Source organism: Mustela putorius, unplaced genomic scaffold, assembly GCF_011764305.1.
Source record: "Mustela putorius furo isolate JIRA1106 unplaced genomic scaffold, ASM1176430v1.1 tig00000551_pilon_pilon_pilon, whole genome shotgun sequence".
Taxonomy (NCBI): domain Eukaryota; kingdom Metazoa; phylum Chordata; class Mammalia; order Carnivora; family Mustelidae; genus Mustela; species Mustela putorius.
Genome location: NW_025421412.1, coordinates 483,754 through 503,821, shown reverse-complemented (window position 1 = coordinate 503,821; position 20,068 = coordinate 483,754). Strand labels below are relative to the sequence as shown.

The window sequence follows — 20,068 nt, the reverse complement described above, 5'->3', positions numbered from 1 at the left end:
GTCAGTCCCTCTCCTGGGGCAGCAGGAGGGCCGCCATCCACGCCGCACTTAGGCTGCGGGCAGGAACACCCCGGCAGACAGGACAGCGACTGAGATCCCGCAGGAAGTGCTCCCCAGCTCAGGATGGTCGAGGGTTGAGCATTCATGCGCACTGCCGCCGCAGCAGACTCCACTCCAGGCACTGCTGCCGCAGCAGACTCCGCTCCAGGGTCCCCACCGCACCTCCTTTATTTTATTTACGATCTGCGGGATCTGCCCGTGCGGTGTTTGAGGCCACATACACGGAGTGTTTGTGCAGAGAAAGTCTCACCAGTGAAGGCTTCAGAGCTGCCTGTATTCCGGGGGCCCCACCTTTCTGCCGGGGGTGGGGGGTGAGGGGACCCCGGACACGGGGCTGTCCCCCCATGCTGGCTGAGGGAGCCCATGCGACGCTCCTTTCTGCGATCAGGACTTGAAGCAGTTGAACATGGAAGTTGAGACGCGTCAGGTTTCAGCAACCTCGATTCCAGTCACCGGCATAGCCTGAGCCCGAGAAGCCCACCGCAGTGGGCAGGGGCCTGTCTGCTTCTCGGTGGTCAGGGTGTCAGGGGGCGGGACCAGTGGCCTTGTCCCTTGGCCAAAAGCCTTCTAAGGGTGGCAATGTCCTGGGCGTTGCTTGCGTGAGGGCTGGCCGGCGGCTTGGGCGCTAACCAGAGGCTTTCCCCCCGTTCTTCTTTCTGGGCAGCTCGGCTTCGGAGCTTTCTTAGGAATTACTGGCCTCAACCTGGTGGAGAATAGAAAGCAAATGGTAAGAATGTTCACGGTTTCTTCTGAATGCGGGGTCATAAGGGTGTGCTCTGACCAGAGTGTGTTACGGCTATGGATGGGCGTCCTAGGAAAGCCGCCCACCCCAGTCCAGCAACCTAGGATCTGGGCTCACGTTCCCCAGGCTGTGCACTGCGCAAGTCTGGACTCAGGGATGAGTGGGTGCCCTTCACAGTTAGTCTGAGTGAGCGGGCTTCCAGGATCCTGGGTGTCTCCGACCACCTAGCCGCTGATGTTGAGGCCCAGGAAGAAAAGTTCAGGGTGTGGGGTGTGTTGGGAATGGGCTCTCCCCAGCTGAGGAGAGACGGGGAGTCGCTGGACAAGCAGAGGGGCCCAGGGCTGGGACGGGCTTTACAGAGGAGGAGAGATACGGGGCGTATGAATGCCAACCTCGATCAGTTTTCCGAACACTGTACCTCGATTCATGATTTCAGTGTCGTGTCTGTTTGCTGATGTGCTGTTCAGGGCCGGAGCTCCAAGAATAGTCGGTCACTTTCCTAGTCCACGGTGGCAGCGAGTGTTGCATTTTGAGAGGTTTTCAGAGGGGTTTGGGGCCACGTGGCTGTGTCTGCTCTCCAGCCACAGCCTCTCGGGCTCTCACGGCGTGCGACAGCTGCGGCAGAGGACCCTACATGTCCCTGCTCCTGGCTGACGGCGAAGGTCTGTGGCTGAGCCGTGGTGGCCACTGTTGTCACCCACACCGAGGGAACGGCCCCTGGGGCAGAAGGGGTGGGGGCAGGTCCTGGGATGGGGCTGGGGAGCGAGCAGGTCAGAGAGGTCTGGGTTCTGGCAAAAACAAGAGTTTTATCCTTAGTATTGGGGTGGGCGGCACCTGCTCTGGGCCGCTGGCTGCACAGCGGTGGACAGGGGGCCCCGGGGCTTCTGTCACACGTCTGGGGGGCATGAGACCCCACCCTGCTTGCCTTGAGCAGGCCCCCCTCTGCCCGGAGTCTCTCGCAGGTGGGGGGAGAGGCAGGACCCAAGAAACAGAAGCACCCTGGCTCCTGGGTCTGCCCAAGGACACCCTGGAGGGGTCCCCTAGAGATTCCCATGAGACCCTTTCCGTGTCCTCCCCGAAGCGACGTTTAAGAACCTTTAGCAGGAGAAACAGATTTCCTTCCGTGCTGAACCCCACTAACACGTGACCGTCCCTGGGGAGGTCAGAGGCTCACAGCTGCACGAAGGGCGTAAGGCACAGGGCTTGGAAAGAGGCTCCCGGCCACGGCCACGCGGGGAGAAGCTGCAGCCCTGGCGTCCGCTGTCTGGGGTTGCCGTCCCCTGGGGGGCCGTCCTCCGCCCTGCCCAGCTCTACCTTCCTGCCGAGGTGGCTGGCGTCGGCAGCCCCTGACCGCTTCTCCGCACCATTTCCCCGATGGGCGGCGCTGGCTGTGACGCGGCCTCGTGGGCCGAGCGGACCCAACCTGCTCACGGGCGCCTGTTTCCTCCCCCCTTTAGGAGAGCCTTACGGAGCCATAATTCACACATTTAATGTGCTAAACTCCGTGACTGTTAGCCATTAGTGGGTACGCCACTGTCACCAGAGCCAACGGGAGGACGTTCCGCCCTGTCAGCCAGAAACCTGCGCGGCCAGCCTTGGGTCCCCGTCCCCCATCTGCAGCCTCAGGCGCCCGCGACCAGCTTTAGGTCTGGACCGCACTGTGCCCGGTTCCTGTCACGCAGGCTCAGCTGCTCTGTGGCCGTGTCAGGACAACGTGGCTTCGTGGCTGAGTCGCGTTCCAGCAAACGGGTGGCCACCGTGTGCACCGTCATCAGTGATGGGCTCGGTGGCCATTGCCGCCTAGGGCGCTGGTGAACAGGCCGCTGTGGACGTTCAAAGACCCATGTTTTCGTGGCTAGGAGTGAGACGGCCGAGTCCATGGTAGTCATTGACAGAACCACCAGCCCGTTTCCCAGAGCGGCTGTGCCACCCCGTGTCCCCAGCTGCCGCGCACGAGGGCTCCGGGCTCCTCAAGCCGGCCGACACGCGGGCTCAGCTGTCTGGTGGGCATGACATGGGGTCTCGTAGGTTCCACTGGTGACCTGTGGCTTCCTTCCTGGGCTCCCTGGGCTTTTCTCTGTGCAGGCAAATGGCCGTGCACATCCTCGGCTGATTTTGAAGTTGTGACTTGTCTTTGCATCACAGACTTGTCAGAGTCCTTCACATGTTCCCTGGGAACACCCTTCTCGTGCGCCGGGTAGGTAAGGGTGCTTTCTTCTTTCCTGATTTCTTTTCACTTTCCTCCGATAGACATTTTAAGCGTCTGCAAAAGTAGGCAGAGGAAGTAAGTGAACCTCGTGGTCATCTTGGCCCCCACCCCGTTCTTCCCATTTTGTTTGGAGCAAATACCAGACATAGTACTGTTTCTTCTATAAATAGTTTACCCTGTCGGAAGGTTCGGGGTAGAACCTGTGAGCGTGGCCTTGCCATCACCTCCGCCCGCCTCTAGTGAGTCTCCTGCGATGTCTTAAAAATGCCCAGAATGAGCCAACTTTTCACATTTTTCTATTAATGGTGAGTTACTGCCTTCTCCTGCCCTGGACGGATACACGAGTCATCGATTTCACTGCCCGCTCTGCCGTCCACACGGCACCAGAGCCAGGAGGACACTCCAGGGACCAAGAGCGCGTGTGAACCACCTCATCTGCCCCTGTACGTGTGAGACCCGCGCAGACACACAGACACACGTAGACACACACACAGACATGGCAGCCCTCCTGGGACCTGGTGTAAAGTCCATGGAACCCATCAGGCTGCTGGGAGTCGACACGCAGAGAAATGTCTCCTGCCGCGAGTTAGGACCCCAGGCGGCCTCAGTCCGGTCCAGGGGAGCCGGTCTTGCTGTGTCGTGTGATGGGGCCCCGGCTCCGCCCCTCACCTCTTCTGCTTCGGGTCTGGACAACGCGAGACCCTCGCCAGCCTTACTGGGGGCCGTCTAGCCCCTTAGCTCTGCACACAGAAGCCAAGGCAGCGGGTCCCCAGGACCCGCCTGGGACGCCCTTTGCGGCACCGAGGAGCCCGAACATGGACACAGGAAGGTGCCCCGGGGGCGGTGCAGGGTGGACCCTCCCGGCAGCGTCGGACCGGCCCCTCCCGGCATGGGAACGCACGGCTCTTTCACCCTTCTCCTCTCCGACTCCTTGGGCCGTGTGGGGGAGTGGTTGAAGGACACGGGTGACCACTTCTTCCGGCAGAGACGCCACCACCTACACCCTCCAGAAGTCTGGTTCGTGTTGGGAGAAGGGCAGGCAAGTGGGGGGAAGCTTCTGGAGCTGCCCCGACCCCCACCATGGGCCCCACGGGGGCTTGTGATGGGAAAGTAGGTCCAGCTCCGGTTTTGAAGCCCAGGAGCTGAGGCCTGGGACCGTCAGGACCTGCTTCACAGCAGCCGTGATCACGTGAGGACTGTTCTGGGCGGAGCTGCCCGTTTGGGGCTCCGCCGGGGCCACCTGCCAGCTCCACCCCGTCACCCCCCTCAGTGCCGCCTGCACGGCCTCCTTCTTCCTGCGCAGCACCGGCGGCAGGGGCAGGGTGCGGAGAGCCACGCAGGTGCCGCGTGCGTCGTGGGCTGGACGGCACTTGCCGCTCTGGAGGGAGCGTCCCGCGACCCTTAGCTCTCCTGCGTCCTCCGTGACTCCCCCTCGCTGGTCCTGCGAGCCAACATCCGGGGTCGCTCATCCCGCCGACCCGACCGGGTGCTCCTGGGTGTCCGCTTCCACGGGTTCGTGCTCACAAAGGGGCTGGGATTTGTTTCCGCTGCCACGTGTCCCCACGACGCCTGCTTGGGAGATCTGAGTAGTTTCTGGACGGGTGCAGATATGTCCCCGTCTAGAAAGGGCCTGGGAACCTTCTGCTGGAGAGCCACAGCTGGTGTGTTGTGGCCGCCCGGCCACAGAGAGCAAGGGAACAGGCATGACTGATTTCACCTCAAAGCAGTCACACCGGCAGGAACGGCCACTGCTGCTTAGAGGGCACGGGTCTCCCTCGTGCGTCCTCTGTCCTGTGCGGGGACTTCTGTTTCTTGCCCTGCGCACAGCGGGCTGGGCACCGGGACGGGCTCCGGTCCCCATGGCAGATAGGGCGCCCGCTGGGGGCCGTGCTAGGAGTCGCGGTGGAGGCCGAGGAGGCTCAGAAGGGCTGGTCCCGAGGCTGGGACTGGGGGTTGGAAGTACCAAGTGGGCTGGAGCCGGAAGGTGAGCTCGCCGTGTGGACTAGGCCCCTGGGGCGGCGTGTGCCCGGGCTCTGCCCCCGGCACGGGTCCCGTCGGTCTTATCTCGGCCCCGTCTGCAGACCTGCTGGCGTCTTCCCTGTGGTTCCCGTGGCTGACTCTGTCTCACTTGGTGTGAGATCTGCGGTTTCCTCTTGCCCCGTGCGGGTGATTTCTGCTTCCAGGAATCGGATCGTCTCCGTGGCCACAGTTGTTGGCACAGTAGTTCTCCGGCTCTTCTTATAATCCCTGTAATTTCCGTAAAGTTGATAACGATGTTCCCAAGTTCACTTCTGATTTTAGTCATCTGGCTTTTGGTTCCTGTCCTCTGAGTTCAGCTACGGACGTGGCAGCTTTGTTGATGTGTTCAAAGAGCCGACTTCCGGGAACGCTGGTTGTCGTGGCTTTCCCTCCCCGGGCTTCCTCTCCGCGCTGACCTCTGCCTTCCCGCGGCCGCCTGGGAGCTGGCGTTCGGGGCCTGACCAGAGCCGCCTGCTCCGTCCGTGTGTTTGCAGCCGAGAGACCCGCCGACCTGCGGCTGCTTCCCGAGCTCTCGATTTCAACCCGTTCACCTCAACCTGGGTCCGGCCTCGCTGCCGACGTCTTCTTTGACCCACGGTTGTGTAGGTTGTGATGTTTGGTTTCCACGCATGTGCGGATTTTCCGTTTTCCCACCTGTGGTTGATTTCCAGCCCCGTCCTTGTGGTTGGAAACAGGAAGACGTGGACGGCGGGGCGTGGATGGCCTGCAGCCTGGGGGGCACGGGGGGGGCGGGAGTCCGTGTGGCGACGCGCACCAGGGCGAGGCTCAGGGCCCCAGGGTTGCGGCAGCGGGGGTAGATAGTACAGAGGCGACGAGGGACGCACGGGGACAAGGGACACCTGGGGAGGGACGGCCCAGGAATCCTGGCCCCTGCTTTGGGGTGTTAGGATGGCCCGCGGGCTCCCTGGTGAGGGCCTGGTGATGTCCTCCGTGGCAGACCACGTCCCCGCCAGCCTCGTCCACCTAGTGCCCCTGGGCGGCAGAGGGAGACCCTGCACCTGCGCTGGGGGCCATCTGCTCCTTCTGATTAACCCCCTTCTGTCGGCACAGATGTCTCCCTGAGCCCCGTGGCCTGACCACTCTGCCAGGCCTGTGTCCCCTACAGGTGTCACCCGCAGACCAGCCCTTGCTCCGCACCAGTTCCCAGCCTGGTCTTCACGTGCTGGGGTCATCGTCCCCGGGAGTCCCCCGTCCCCTCCCCACCTGCCCCCTTCCACCCCTGCAAACAGGGGGCTCATAGCCCCCAAGGCCGGCCTTCACAAACCCTTCTGAGCGCGCCGCTGGCCCAGCAAGACCTGACCCCACGGCAGCCCTGAGTAGTCCCTGGGTGTGTCTCGTACCCCGTCGAGAGGTCTGTCCACGACAGGTTGACAAGCTCTCACCCACTTTTTTCTCTTTCTCCCGCATTGTCAACACGACTTTATCCACTGGTGTCCGATTTTCCATCTGGCTTCCCTATTGCCGTGTAACTCTGCAAGCCCAGAGGTGCCCTTCCTCTTCTCCAGGTGGGGGGACCAGGGCACGGAGGCCCGTCTCCCCTGTCCTCATGGGCTCATGGCCCTGTGCTGAGGGTTTACCTCTGTCCTTGTGGGCTCAGGGCCCCCGTGCCGAGTGCTTGTGCCGTGGCCCCATGTGGTGTGGAGCGCGATGCTGGCCGGGGCAGTGACTTTGTGAGGGCGGTGGGCAGAGAGGCTGGGCCGGTCGACGCTGATGAGAGCCTTCAAGGGACGGGGCAGTTTGTGGGAGAGCTGACCAGACGTGTCTGCTGGTGGATGGCCAGGGGCAGCCAGGCAGCAGCCAAGGGCGTCCTGCATGTTCTCAGTGGAACTGGGCAGAGATGTCATGGGAGGTCACTGGGCCACCGTGGGGTCAGAGCCGGTCCCATGGCAGGACATGGAGTGTGGCCTCCTCCGGGGGCTGCCGAGTCCGTGCAAGAGGAACTCGCTGGGCAGTTGGCGATGCCTGCGGTGAGACATAGCAGCTGCCAGTGGTCAGGCGCGGAGCTGCTTCTGGAAGCTTCTCAGACAAGTGGCCAGTGCTTGGTGAATGTACTGGCCGGCACCTGAGCCCAGTGTGGGAGCACGAGGTGGGGGCACCCACTTCCGATGAGAACCCAGCAGCCAGGTTGTCCCCAGGCCCCACCGGACTCTAGGAGTGTTGTCACTGGGTACAGTCCAGCTCCTTGAGGACCCCAGAGTGGCCTGGGGGGATGGTTGGGGCTGAGGGATGCAGACGCAGAAGCGGGGAGGGTGCCACGGAAAGAGAGTTAATGCCGTGGCTGTGTGGCCTGTGTAGTCCAGGGTGCCCTGCAGTCTAGAGCATCATGGGCCGTGTGGTCAGGGGTGCTTGGCGGCGTTCTCACTGGGGAGTGGGCTTTGGGTTTGTGTCAGGGCATCTACCCCCCTTCCTGAGACCACAGGGCTTGGGAGACCCGGTGGAGGCACAGGGCTGCGTCCCAAGGTCCTGAAATTGCAGGCAGGTTGGCCTACCCTGCAGATGACCATAAGGTCATAGCCGTCAGGACGTGATGGACACACGTGCTCATGGCCTGTGAGCTTGAAGGTGACACTGTTCATGCTCAGGCCCCTGGTCGGGGACCAGCCCCAAGGGACATGGTGGGCCCTTTCTGACAGGGTCTGTCCCTGGGAGCCGCAAGGCTGCCCCTGGAGCAGGAGCCAGGGATGGGGCCCGATGCTGAACGGGGCTGGGCCGCCTCGGGTTTCGGGCCAGTAGGAGCGGATCAGCCTGTCCTCCCTGAAGGCCCGAGCTGGGCAAGGCCAGGCCACGTTGCTCGGGGACCAGCCGGGCAGGCAAAGCAGGAAGCTCGAGGGCCCGGCTGTCAAAGTAGGTGTTTCTCGTTCATTCATTTATGTATTTTGGGAAACGAGGTGCCTGGCCTCCCTTCTAGGAAACTTGGAAACTGCCGGCTGTATCTTTTTAGATGTTTTAATGCACTTTTCACAGCAGCAGTATGAATGCAGGGAAATCTGGTGCCAGGTAACTTCTGCAGACGACGTGCCGGGACTTTCCCATCCTGGCCACTGTGCGCAGGAGTTTCCCGAGGATGAAGCCCTGGGGCTTCCCGGTCCCACTGGGACGAAGGAGGCACTCTTGCCTCTGACCACCTTGCAGGGTCAGCGGGGCGACTGCGCAGCCCTGCCCGGTGCCACGGTCCTCATGGGCCCCCCGCTGGGCTGGGCGGCCCTTGTGCGCGCAGACGGCCTGGTTGTCGTGATGAAGCTGTTTGCAGGAGAGCTGGTTTAGGCGCCGCCCCGGGGCCACGGAGTCACAGTTCTTTGTTGTTTGGAGGAACAGTGGGCCGCGCTTTCTGCGCGCCCCCTCCCCGCGCCCCCCCGCCCCCCCGCCACGGCCCGGCCTTCAATGAGTTCGTCACGGACCGTCAGCAACGTCGGACTGTGGGGACGAGCCGGCAACCTCGGGCTTCGTCACGTCTTTGACAGAGTCCAAGGACACGCTCCAGAAGGATCTGTTCAGGCAAGAGTGAGTCGGGGCCAGCACCTCTGTCTCCAAATGGGGAAACTGAGGACCAGACAGTCACCAGCTCACCGGCCCTCGTGAAGTCAGGGAACCACTTCCCCTGGGTGCTGGCGGGGCTGGGATCCAGGGTGAGCCACAGAGCTGGCCCTCGCCCCGGCACCTGAGTGGCCTTCCCGCCCCCGCTCTGTGCCCTGGAGTGTCAGGCAGGTGGCATTTCATACCGGCTGCCTGGGCTTTGTTGGACAAATAAATAATTCAGGCTGATGAGGGTGAAGAGGCCACGGGCCCCATGCAGCAGCGGCCGGTAGCCTGACTCCCGCCCGAAGCCATTCGCGCCACAGGGGGCAAATGCACGGACAACCTGGGGAAGAAACCCCAAGCCCACGTCCGGGCTGAGAGCCGGAGAGCCGCTCGCCAACGCTGCAGCCTGGTCCCCCCAACGCTGCGGCCTGGTCCCGCCAACGCCAATCCCAGCTCTGCTGTTCCCGCTCCCTTGAGGCGGAGCCCCGGAGCCAGTCCACGCACACACCCGCTGGCTGGTGCGGGAGCCGTGCTCGGGGAGAGGTGACCGGCCAGGGCTGGGCTGCGGTGCCGGTGACGTGAGTCCTGGGGAGCTGCAGGCGCGACCGGGGGCTCTTCACACCGTTTGTGTTCCTCGTTTTAGTCCGTTTAAAATTATTCCACAAAACATTCTAAAAGTTTAAAGAAATGTCCAACAAATGCAAGAAAAGGTTCTTAGCTGCATGGAAATGCAAGTGGAAATACTGGCGACCTGTTTGCCCTCAGATGGCAGCATCTGAACGGGTACTAAGAGGAAGCATCTTTCGGGTTTGGGGACACCCGTGCTAGACGGTGGGAGTAAACACTGGCAAAGCCTCTTTCATGGACAAGCGCCCCTTCTCTGACGCCGAGGTGCAGAGACCGGTGCGTCCTCCCTGAACGGGTGGGGTCTCGTGGGCTCAGGGTCCGTCCTGTGGAGAGTCCCTCACGGAAAACCAGCTTTGGACGCAGAACGTACTCAGGGTCTTTGTCACAGAGTTTGTAACTGGACGAAATTGCAGACCATTTAATAATCTGCGTATTCATGGGGCGTGTGCAGAGGACCCGGGGCTAGAAGGTCCCTGTCTACAATGTGGAAGAACTGGAAAGAATGCAGCCCCCTGGGTCGGCCGAGTCGGGGCAGGGGTATGTGGGGGAGGGAGGCCCCGAGCCCCCTGGGTCGGCAGAGTTGGGGCAGGGGTGTGTGGGGGAGAGAGGCCCCGAGCCCCCGGGGCGGCCGAGTCGGGGCGGTGCAGGCGGGGAGAGGCTGGAGGTGGTGGCAGGGGCGTTGGACCGTGTGCGGGCAGCGTGGCTGTCGGGGCCGCGTGACGCCCACTCGCTTCTCTGCCCTCTGCCCCAGCTGGTCGCGGCCATCGTGTTCGTCAGCTTCGGCGTGGTGGCGGCCTTCTGCTGCGCCCTCGTGGACGGCGTGTTCGTGGCCCGGCACATAGTGAGTCTCCCTCCTTTTGCTCTCCGTGGCTGTCGGGGCTCAGACACACCCGCAGAATCGCAGCCCCGGCCGCGGGCCTTGTGGCGCCTCCCTCCACGGCCTGCCGATGCCGGGTCTCCTGCAAATGTGTTTCCTCGTTCCCTGCAAAGCGGACCCAGCACGCGTGTGCACGTGCCCGTGAGGGAGCACATGCGTGCGCACACACATGCACACGACTCACAGGCACACACAGTGCATCACGCCCTTGTGTGTTTCCCACACACACGGGCTCGTACGCACACTCACACGCATGCACACGTGCGCACACAGACACAGGCACACACTCATCTGTGTGCCGTGCACGCTCACACCGCGCACGCATACGTATACACCGGCACACTCACGTGCTACTGTGCAAGTGTACATTCAGGCACACACTCACGCACACATGCTCACGTGCGTGTGTCCACACTGACACACGCATGCGTACAGACACCCTGGCGCACACGCGTGCACACACGCGCACTGACAGGCCTCGGCATCTCGGCTGGGGTCCCTGTCTGCAGCTCACAGCTCTGACGCCTCTGCCGAGCACGTAGGTCTCATTCGTGTCTCCAGCGATCGTGGAGCATTTTGTCGCTGGTGCAGTGGCTGTGAGACCCGTTCCCTCCGCTTCCTGTCACAGTGGGAGGCCCAAGCTGAAGTGTCCGTCAGTGTCCCTTAAGGCACAGAAGCCCGGGTGCTTGCCGTGGAGCTGTGGCTCTCACGTGGCCGTGGCTCAGAGCCCGGCTCACTCTGTTGGTGACGATCAGGTTCCAAGGGAAAGAGAAGTCAGAGCCACGAGGACGATGAGTGTGACAGTGTTAGAGCCACTAGAGTCGGCCGGGCGACCTGGCGAAGGCCCACGGGACAGCTGTTGTCAGGGTAGGTAGGATCCTTCCGAGACCTGCCTGCCGGTTTACGAGAGCTTTGTTGCAATGTCCGGAAACGGCTCTTGCTTCAAACTGACCTGTCCTCGGCCCACATTTCTTCTGAAACAAGAGGCCGGTCATGTGCGGCTGCTTTGACCTTGGCTGCTGGACACGGGAGCCGGTGGGGCTGGTGTGGCTTGGCCCCTACAGTCCACCAGGCGAGCCGTGTTGATCTCCGTGTCGTGTCCTGCTAAAGAATGACAAACTGCCGGCCGCTCCCTGAGACCCTGTGGCAGACGCCTACAGCCTGAGGAGCACTGGGCGGGGAGCAGACAGACATCGCGGGCCTGCTCCCCCGGCTCCGAGCTCACCAGTGAGGACCCCACTCGGCTGCGGTGCTGGGACTGTGCCCCCATGGAGGGCTCTGTCCCCACAAATCCTCATGTGGAAACCTGGCCCCCAGGCGACAGTGGGGCACAGCCTTTGGGAGGTCACGGGGTGGAGCCTCTGTGAAGGGACTTCCTCCTCCTCGCGGGTGAGCCCTGCTGTCCCTGAACCCAGATCGGGCGGCCCCTGACTTTGGACTTCCAGCCGCCAGAGTGTGAGGACCCCATGTGTGGCGCCCACTAACCCCCAGCTTAGGCGATCTCATGGCAGCGGGCCACATGGGTGGAGAGTGGGGTGCTGCCTGGGGTCCTCTGGCCGAGCAAGGCCCCTGGGGGGTGGGGGAGGCGCCCGTCCTCCGCTTCGGCGCCCTGGGGCTTGTGCCTCTGCCAACGGGTGCGGGCGGGGGAGGGGCTCCCAGGAGAGCCCAGGCCTGCGGACGTGGCTGGGTGCCCGCAGGTCTCACCCGCGGCCCCGGGCCAGGGGGGCGCTGGCGTCGTCTGGCAGGGGTGAGGCCAGAACCCGGCCGCAGCCCCAGAGTTGTCCCTCCGTGTTCCCGCTTGCTGGGTGCTGACAGCTTTAGGTGTTTCTGTCTACTCTGCCCCAGACTTCTGCTTCTCAGTGTCTGTTCCTGGGGGGATCACTTGAGCTGTGAGGCCGGGCCGGGGTTGCTGCCATGGTTGTGGGGCACTTTCCTCGCGTAATCTGGATCTGATTCCCACCCCAAGTCTGTGGCTGCCGTCAGCGGCCAGCAGCACTTGGCGGGGCTCACTGAGCCGGGTCTCCCCGAGCCGGGCACCGAGGTGGGGGAAGGGCCTGCGTGTCGGGGCTCCGAACATGCCGCTGGGGTGCTTATTCCGAGTCCTTCTCCGGAGGAGCCCCCCAAGCCGTGCGCCCCCAGGATGCCGCTGTGAGGACGGGTGTGCGTGGGGGGCAGTGTCAGCAGACTGACCCGAAGGTCAGTGGACGGGACGCATGTGTGACCCCTCGAGGCCCCGCCTAAAGCCGGGTGCGGGGCTGGAGGGGCTGGCCGGTGGGAGCAGCACCGGGCAACTCCGGGCCGCGCGGAGAGTTTAGGAATGTCGAGGAGCCTGCACACCTCACGCGGGGCGTTTGCCAGGGGCAGAGTGGGGAGTGGCGACCGGCCTGGCCGCACACTGGGGCCAGCGGGTCCCTCTCTTCCAGGGAAGCGTCTCCCAGACTAACGAGCCTTCTTCAGAACATCATCCTGTTGCAAAGAAGGTGAGCAGTGGTTTTCCCTTGTGCGCCAGGGGCGCGGAGAGGGGCGTCCGTTCCACTCAGGCCCCGAGGGCAGAGAACAGTGTCCCTTGTGGGGAGAGGGCAGGCCGGCTCTTCTGAGGGGGCTTTGAGCAGAGCCTGGGGGGGCAGAGGCCACCCTTCCCACCAGAGCCCAGCAATCTGGTCCGCAGGCCTTCGTGGCTCCGCGGGGCCTCTCTGCCCACTGAGCCGAACACCGCCATGCTCGAGGCCTCAGAGCCTATATGCGGAAGGTTCTAAGTGCCCTTTCCTCTAAAGATGCACACCTGGCATATTTTGAGAAGAAAACAGGATGATTCCCCCTGTGGTTTGGGGGCTCCCGCCGTGCCGGGAAGGTCTGCATACGGGGGGCTCCCGCCGTGCCGGGAAGGCCAGGCAATCCCTGGAGGACGTCACCTCACCCCGTGACCCAAGCTGCCGGCAGAAGGAGACCCGCAGTCAGCCCCGGTGGGGACACGCCCAGAGTCCCATGGGCGAAAGGGTGTGAAGCCTGACGGCAGTGAGATGTCCGAGCAGTGACTTGAGTCACCGGCCCGAGTGATGACGCGGAAGTGTTGTCGGGGTCACCGCCCTACACGGAGACTCCGAGCGCGTCTGTACACGGCACGGAGGCGCCGAGGCAGGGCTTACCAATAAAGGCGAAGAAAGCAGAAGTTTAGGAGTGAGTCGTCTGAGCCGTGCTCCCCCGGGGGGACCTGCTGGTTCTCCTGAACCCACCCACCTCGCAGGACTCGCCCCTTCCCGAGGAAGACGCTCTTCAGGCGCTGACGCGGGGGACGGGTGGCACGTCCCCACCGGAGGTCGAGTGCTGGGGACATTCTTCGTCTCCAGCGCGTCCTTAGTTGACAGGACACCCGAGGGCGTCCGATCCCTGGGACCGTTTTCCTGCGCCGAGGACCCGCGGCGCTTCAGCCTTCCCGCCTCGGCACAGCGCCGTCGGAAGAGGCGGCCTGGACTCAGGAAGGGGAAGGTCTTGGGTCGGAGCCGCGCACCTCTGGGCGGCCAGTAGGCAAACCGCAGACTGTCGCCTGGAGCCTGTGCGAGGGCCCGCGGCCGGGGAGTCTGGGAGTCCGGGGAAGTTCGAGGGGAGCGGTGCGGGCTTTTCGGTCAGAGGAACCCAGGCGCAGAGTGCGCGCTTGGGCTGGTTTCCTGCTTGCAGTGGGCGACGCTCCTTCCCTGGGGTGGGGTGGCCTGGACTCACGCAGGCCTTTTAGGTCTGTCAAGTCAGGGAAACCCACCCTGCCCTGGGCAGATCCTGTTCTTGACGTTGAAATGGGATGTGGACTTTTGGCGACCTGTAGGGAGTCTGGTCAGAGGGCTTCCCGGGCCCGACAGAGCCAGCAACAGCAGGGTCTCCCGAGACGTGGTGACATGGTGTTTGAAGACAGGGTCTCTTCACTGGGCCCCAGATCCTGCCTGGCTGGTGACAGGGGAGAGGTAGGGGCTGGGGGAGCGTGGACGGGGTCGGGCATGGGGCTGACACACCTCTCTTGTTCGTCCTGAAGGGCGTTCCAAGAGAGGCACAGTGGCTCTGGGTTCCCAGCCGGAGGCCCAGCCGCCAGGGGTGGAACCAGTGGGGGAGCAGGAGCCTGGCGCCCCATTTCTGCCCTGAGAAGGCAAAGCCATCAGCACGTCCCTAAGGCTCCAACACGTCCTGCATAAACTTGAATGCTTCTTAGGTCTTTAAAAAGGGCCGACACCTGGTGTTAATCTGAGGCTGTCGAGTTTGCCTGTTCTTTCCACTTTTCCGTAAGTTTGCAATTATTTCTGAATAAAAGGTTTAAAATGCTAGGACCAAGCGCATGGCTTCACTCTCCCTGATCAGGGGTTCACAGTGAGTGCTGGCGGCGCTATGGGCCCAGCCCCTGGGTTCTGCTGCCTCCGGAGCTCAGGTCCCCCCAGACGCCGAGGGGTCCTGCGGCACCGGCCCGCGTGCACGTCCTTGAACTCTTCTTCCAGCCTTGGCTTGGTTTTGGCTGTCCTCTGGCTGCAGGTGGCCAGTGTCCTCTGGGCAGGCCCATCTGCCCCATGCGGGGCATGTGCATGGCGGGGGCAGGGGTCGCAGACGTGAGTCCGAAGCCGCGGGGTTTGCATGTGTTCACTCGGGGGCCAGGGTGACTGTCCAACAGACGATAGAATCAACTGACCAAAGGATCAACTGACCAAAGGATCAACTGACCACAAACTTGTCACCGGCTGTTAGCACTTCCCAAAGTCATGATTTTAAGATGTCAACAACCGGGGGACAAAATGTGGGACCCCAGGCTGCGGGAGCACAGGCCCCAGGATGCAGGGTGTGGAGCCAGACACGAAGCCGAGGCCCAGCTGCATCCCGGTTGGCGGGGCTCAGGCAGGTCTCATCCTGGCCTCTGGACCACCGGGCCTGAAGGCTGGACGCCCTTTCCTGCGCCCTGGCCCCTCTGGGCCCCAAAAATCCCTCGGGACGGGGGCAGCGTGGTGGGACCTCGAGGGCCGTGCCAGGGCCCACCAGGCACTGGCTCCCTTCCCCGGCCAGCCCGGCCTCGAGCCTTCAGTCCTGTGTCTGCGGCTCCTGGCCTCGGCTCCGGCTCCCTTCTCCCGGCCGCCGGCTGCGCTCGCTCTGGCTTCTGAGCAGACGCCGAAGGGCTTGGGTCGGGCGGGCAGCCTCGGAACCCCTGGCTTCGCGGTTTGCCCTGTCAGTGGGTGTTGCTCAGCACATCGGAGAGAAATTTCCTTCAAAGCCACTTGTTCTGAAGGGGGGGAGTTCCCTCCATCCCGCGCTGCAGGAGCCTCAAGGGGAGGCGTGGCCTGCCTCCGTGCCTGTTTCCTTGCTCAGACGAGGGGATCTGTGGCCGGGGTTTGTCTTTGCAGGGGAGGCGCGACGGTCCTCCGTGGTCACTGCAGGCTCCCTGCTTCCCGGCTGGCTGGGCGGCTGACGACACAGAGCACCAGCCCCTGGGACTCAGAAGGTCGTTCCCGGCAGGAGATGGTCAGAAAGCCTGATTTCTACCCCGCGGGGCCTTCAGGCGGATCCTCTGGGCTGTGGGACTCGTGGTTCTGGTTTATCACGAGAGACACGGGAGCAATGGGGTCGGGGTAGACTTGTGGCTAATAGAGCTGCTTTGCGGTTGGGACTGACCACGCTGCACAGACGGTGGGTGGCACGGTCCCTCTCCCTCCTGGGGGCCACAGCTCCCCATTCACAGCTGCCCCTGAGAGACGCCATCTCCAGGGTCATCGGAAACCCAGGTTGTGGGTGCGACTGATGCCTGTTCTATGTAATTCAGACTATTAAGAAGTAGTTCATCCTGACTGGACACTGAGGGTCAGACAGAAAATGAAACCAAGTCACCAGCGCTTCTGTGTCAGGAGAGGATTTACTGAAAAGTTCAAGTCTGACACCAATTCTTCGTCTGTCATGGCAGACGGCGCCCAGCGGGCAGAATGTCTGTGTCCCCAGAACGCGTGTGTGGTGGCCACTGTGCCCTGCCGTGGCACCAAGAGGCGGGCCGGCCCCTGGGACGTGGTCAGGGTCAGACGTGTCACGAGGACGGAGGCCGCTGTGGTCGGATTATGTCCGGACAGAGGGAGCCAGAGCCCGCGGTCTGCCGTGGACAGGAGGGCAGGACGAGGTCGGCACCCCGTCTCAGGCCGCTGCTTGGGCTGTGGCGACGGGTGTCCGTGGTTCAGGCTCCCCCGTGGCACGTGTTACGGCGGCCATCAGGCCAATGTAGACGCAGTGGCGAGACGTCCCAGACGGGGCGGTGGGCGCTCCCGCGGGGCTAGCCTCCGCCCAGGACAGGGGGGCAACGACGCCCAGTCAGAAGGGGTGTCTCCACGTGGTTATGGGTGTGAGGAAGGGCACCAGCGCAGCGGGACGAGAACCTTGATGTCAGCAGCGTGGGTTCTGCCCGTGACCAGGTGGACACTGACTGGATCCCCGGAGGGAGAGGCGGAGCGGAATCGGCAGTCGGGCGGCGAGGGCTCAGGGCGGTCACCACGGGGCCTCAGGGAACCTGCACACGGCGGCAGCCCCAGCCTCCCGGTGCCCGGCCCCGCACAGCCCTGTTGGCCGTCCTCCGTCCGTCCTCACGGGCTGCGGGCCGTGTCCCACAGGAAGGTGGCTCTGCTCTGCCCGGAGCCGGTCTGGCGGGTGTGGTCACAGGCGGCTTCCTGCGCTCTGCTTACGGCCCGGCCAGGACCGCATCGCGCTGGGAAATGGGAGCCATGGACAATCAAAGTGACGGCCCGACCCTTGGCCCTGCTGTGTCCCCGGGGGCGGGCACCGTGTCTAACCCGGGCACCTTCCTTGCTGGCACTGCGATGCTCTGATTCTCCGTGGAGGCTGGGCACAGGCTAGTGGAGGGAGCACGGAACAGGCCGGAGGTGGTGGACGTCTGTTGGGTGGTTGGTGGGCGGCCGGGCGGGGATGGTGGGGGAGGGTTGGCCGGCCCATGAGTAAATGAGCCCTTGTCCTTCCCCGTGGACACCTGTTTTGTTATGGGGGGGGCACGGCAGCCTGCAGGCAGGTGCTCCCTGGCGTCCTGCTGCTTCCCACCCCTGCACGCTGGCCCGGCTGCTCTGGGAGGAGCCCCAGTGTGTCCTGCCCCATGTCCCCCTCCCGGCCGACTGCAGCAGGCTTCGGTGTCCCTCCTTGAGGCTCCGAAACCCGGGGCAGATGGGTCTGACATCACCCCGGCCCCTCCTGACGGGGGGACGCGACTGTATTCCACGCACGTGTCTTGGTCCCTAGGAGCCCAGGCCCCTCACCGCGGGAAGATGCCAGTTCTTTGCCAGCGAGGTGGGGTACGTGCCCGACGCCCACCAGACGGAGGTACGTAGGGCGTGCCGGCGTGGTGGACCCCACAGGCTCTCTGTGCCCCCATCAGAATCAGATCAGAAGGGTTTGCCTCTCACGTGCTTCCTGACCTGTGGGACACATTGTGCCTGTGGCCCTGTGGCTGCCGGCTGCCCCGGTGACACGGCGGTGACACGGCGGTCCCACTGTCCACCAGCGGGTTGGGTGCGGCTCTGCTCTCTGTGCTCACGACCCCGTCTGACCCCGATCACTGTCCACCAAACGATGGCTGCCTGGACCGCCCAGCTTGGCCGAGCAGGCTCCTCGAACTCTCCCAGCATGAGGGGTCTGCCGCCCCCCCAAACCACCACGCCTGGAATGGGTGCGGGGAGGGGGAGGTCCGGAGACAAGGCTCAGGAAGTGCGGCTGCCTGGCTGACCTGGGCGCCCATGGCGGGGTCCTGGCTCCCAGGGCGGCAGCCCTACCCACTCTAGGGTGGGGGAAGGTGGGGCCTGACTAGGTCTCTCTCCACCTGTAGGTCACCTGTCACTCCTCGAGCGGCGCGTGCCCCCTGAAGGTGAAGAGCAGCTCGTGCTACTGCTGTGAGCTCTATAGGTGCCAGAGGTGAGGGGCGGGGTCCCTGCCCCCAGCCCCCAGCCCCCTGCCCCCGCCTCGGCCCCGGCCCTGCAGTCCGCCACCTCCTCTGAGAGGAAGGGTAGTTGATTCCATCTCCCAGACGAGAAGCGGAGGCTCGCAAGGTTGTGTAGGGGTGCAGGAGGGCCGTGGCCTCCTGTCCCAGGGTCGTGGCTCTGTGGGAGCCAGGGCCCGGGAGTTTCTCGGGGATCCCTCCCGAGTTGGCTGGGGTCTGGCCTGGTGGCTGCGGCCAAGGCTCCCTTCCCTTGGGCTGGGCTGGCTGGCGAGAACACGGCCCTTTGGCCGGCTCTAGATGCTTCCCCGCCCGTCCTCTGTGCGCAGCGGAGGGCATGCTGCTCTGACAGGGGCTGGGAGAGCCTGCCGGGCTGCCGGCGGCCTCCCCGCACTGTGGGGGCCTCCCCGGGACGGGCCCTGGGCACCAATTAGGGTTCACAGCTGGCAGACCTACATTCCAACCAGTGGCGACCTCAGGGATTGCTTCTTGGGGACCCCTCCCCAGAATGGTTGAAAACCCCATGGCTTTAAGCAGGAAGCCTCTTCCCCCAAATGAGAGTCTCATCCCTTTTCCAAGCTCCATCGGGAGAAGGTGCACCGGCATGGGGCACGGTCGCCGGCCTCCCCACATGACCCCATGCACGGAGCCCCGTAGGCCGGTGCTAGGAGGGCCCGGACGAACGGCCCTCCTGTTCTCATGGCTCAGCCACGAGACCTGGTGCCCTGAGGAGACCCGGTCATCACCCTTCTGCCTGGGTCTGCCTTTGGGGAGTGGGCTTGGCTGCTCCTTCCTGCTCAGAGGCCTGGGACCTTTCCCCGGAGGGATTTCTGGACGCCCTGGGGGACAGCCTTGCCCCCACAGCCCCAGGGAGCATCTGGGTTGGTTCCTGGGATGTGGTTCCCCCACCACAGCCCGGCCTGCGGGGTCTTCATGGCCGAGAGCTCAGCTTGCCGGATTCGGAGCTCACGCCATGGCACACTGTGCCCTCCATGCCGGGGTGGGTGACACTTCCTTCTCTTTGGGCAGCACAGAGCACCCTCCCATCTACTACGAGTTCGTGGGCGTGCGCTCCTGCCGGGATGCGCTGCACCTGTACCGGCTGCTCTGGGCCTCCGCGGTGCTGAACGTGCTGGGTGCGCTCCTGGGTGTCCTCACGGCAGCTGTCCTGGGAGCCTTCAAGGACATGGTGAGTCGGGCCCCAGCGCTGGCGCTCCAGACAGCTCGGGGCTGGAGGCCGTGTCCGCTGAGCTGGGCTGAGTGCGTCTCCTTGTCTCCACCTCCACGTGGGAAAACAGAAGCTGGTGTTAGCCCCAGGGCAAGCCTTCCAGCCATTCAGAGAAGTGGGTCATCTGAGGTGTGGGCTACCCCAAACCACGCGAGAGGGAGGGGCCATCGAACCTGCCCTGGTCAGTTCATCCCCCACCCCTGCACAGGGAGCCCCGAGCCTCCTGCCTCGTACCCAGGGCTTGGGTCCGTACTTGCCCTGGTGGATGGGGCTTTAGGGCTGGGCACCCCGGCCGGCCCCGACCGAGCCACCCCGCCGAGCCTCCCCTCGGGCAGCACCCTGCCCTGCTTTTCTCTGCGCGGGACAGCAGCTGGCCCTCGCCCTGCCTTACCCCCGAGAGCAGCCGCGCCACCCCTTCCTGAAGCCGGTCGCGGACTCCAGAGAGCTCCCGGCCCCCACTTAAGTTGGAGAGGCAAGTGTGAGCACACACTCCAGCCCCCACAGGCCCCCCACGCGAGCATCCACAGCCGGCGCCTCCTGAGTGCTCTGGGGATTCGGTCATGGCCATTTTCAGGGGCCGAGACCTCGGTGAAATTGCCGGACTGTTCTCCCGGGGGGAACATCGGTGAAGGCCACAGGGCCGGTCGCAGCCTCACGCCGGACGGTTTTCTCTCTCAGACCCAAAGTCTCGGGTCTTTTAAGAGAGAAGGAAAGTGATTCCTAACCGTTCACACCTACCGAGTACCTTGTACACCTAATGGATTTTTTAATTTAAAGATCATCTTTAGGAATAAAGCCACTTCCTTAGACCGCCAGACGCTCGGCCC

At 63.8% G+C, this 20,068-nt stretch overlaps 1 protein-coding gene across 6 annotated transcripts in view; it reads left to right on the top strand.

Moving 5' to 3' along the window:
• Nucleotides 1-20,068, top strand: part of TMEM255B (transmembrane protein 255B) — a 41,829-nt gene that overhangs the window by 8,896 nt on the left and 12,865 nt on the right. For 3 of the 6 annotated variants that reach the window (XM_045081251.1, XM_045081247.1, XM_013053016.2), the window contains exons 3-6: nt 725-787; nt 17,323-17,403; nt 17,906-17,991; nt 19,048-19,202. In XM_045081251.1, coding sequence (XP_044937186.1) covers nt 725-787; nt 17,323-17,403; nt 17,906-17,991; nt 19,048-19,202 — 385 coding nt within the window. Of the gene's footprint in view, nt 1-724; nt 788-9,948; nt 11,765-17,322; nt 17,404-17,905; nt 17,992-19,042; nt 19,203-20,068 lie in introns of those variants that run through there. The other 3 variants (XM_045081250.1, XM_045081249.1, XM_045081248.1) reach the window with 2 other exon arrangements.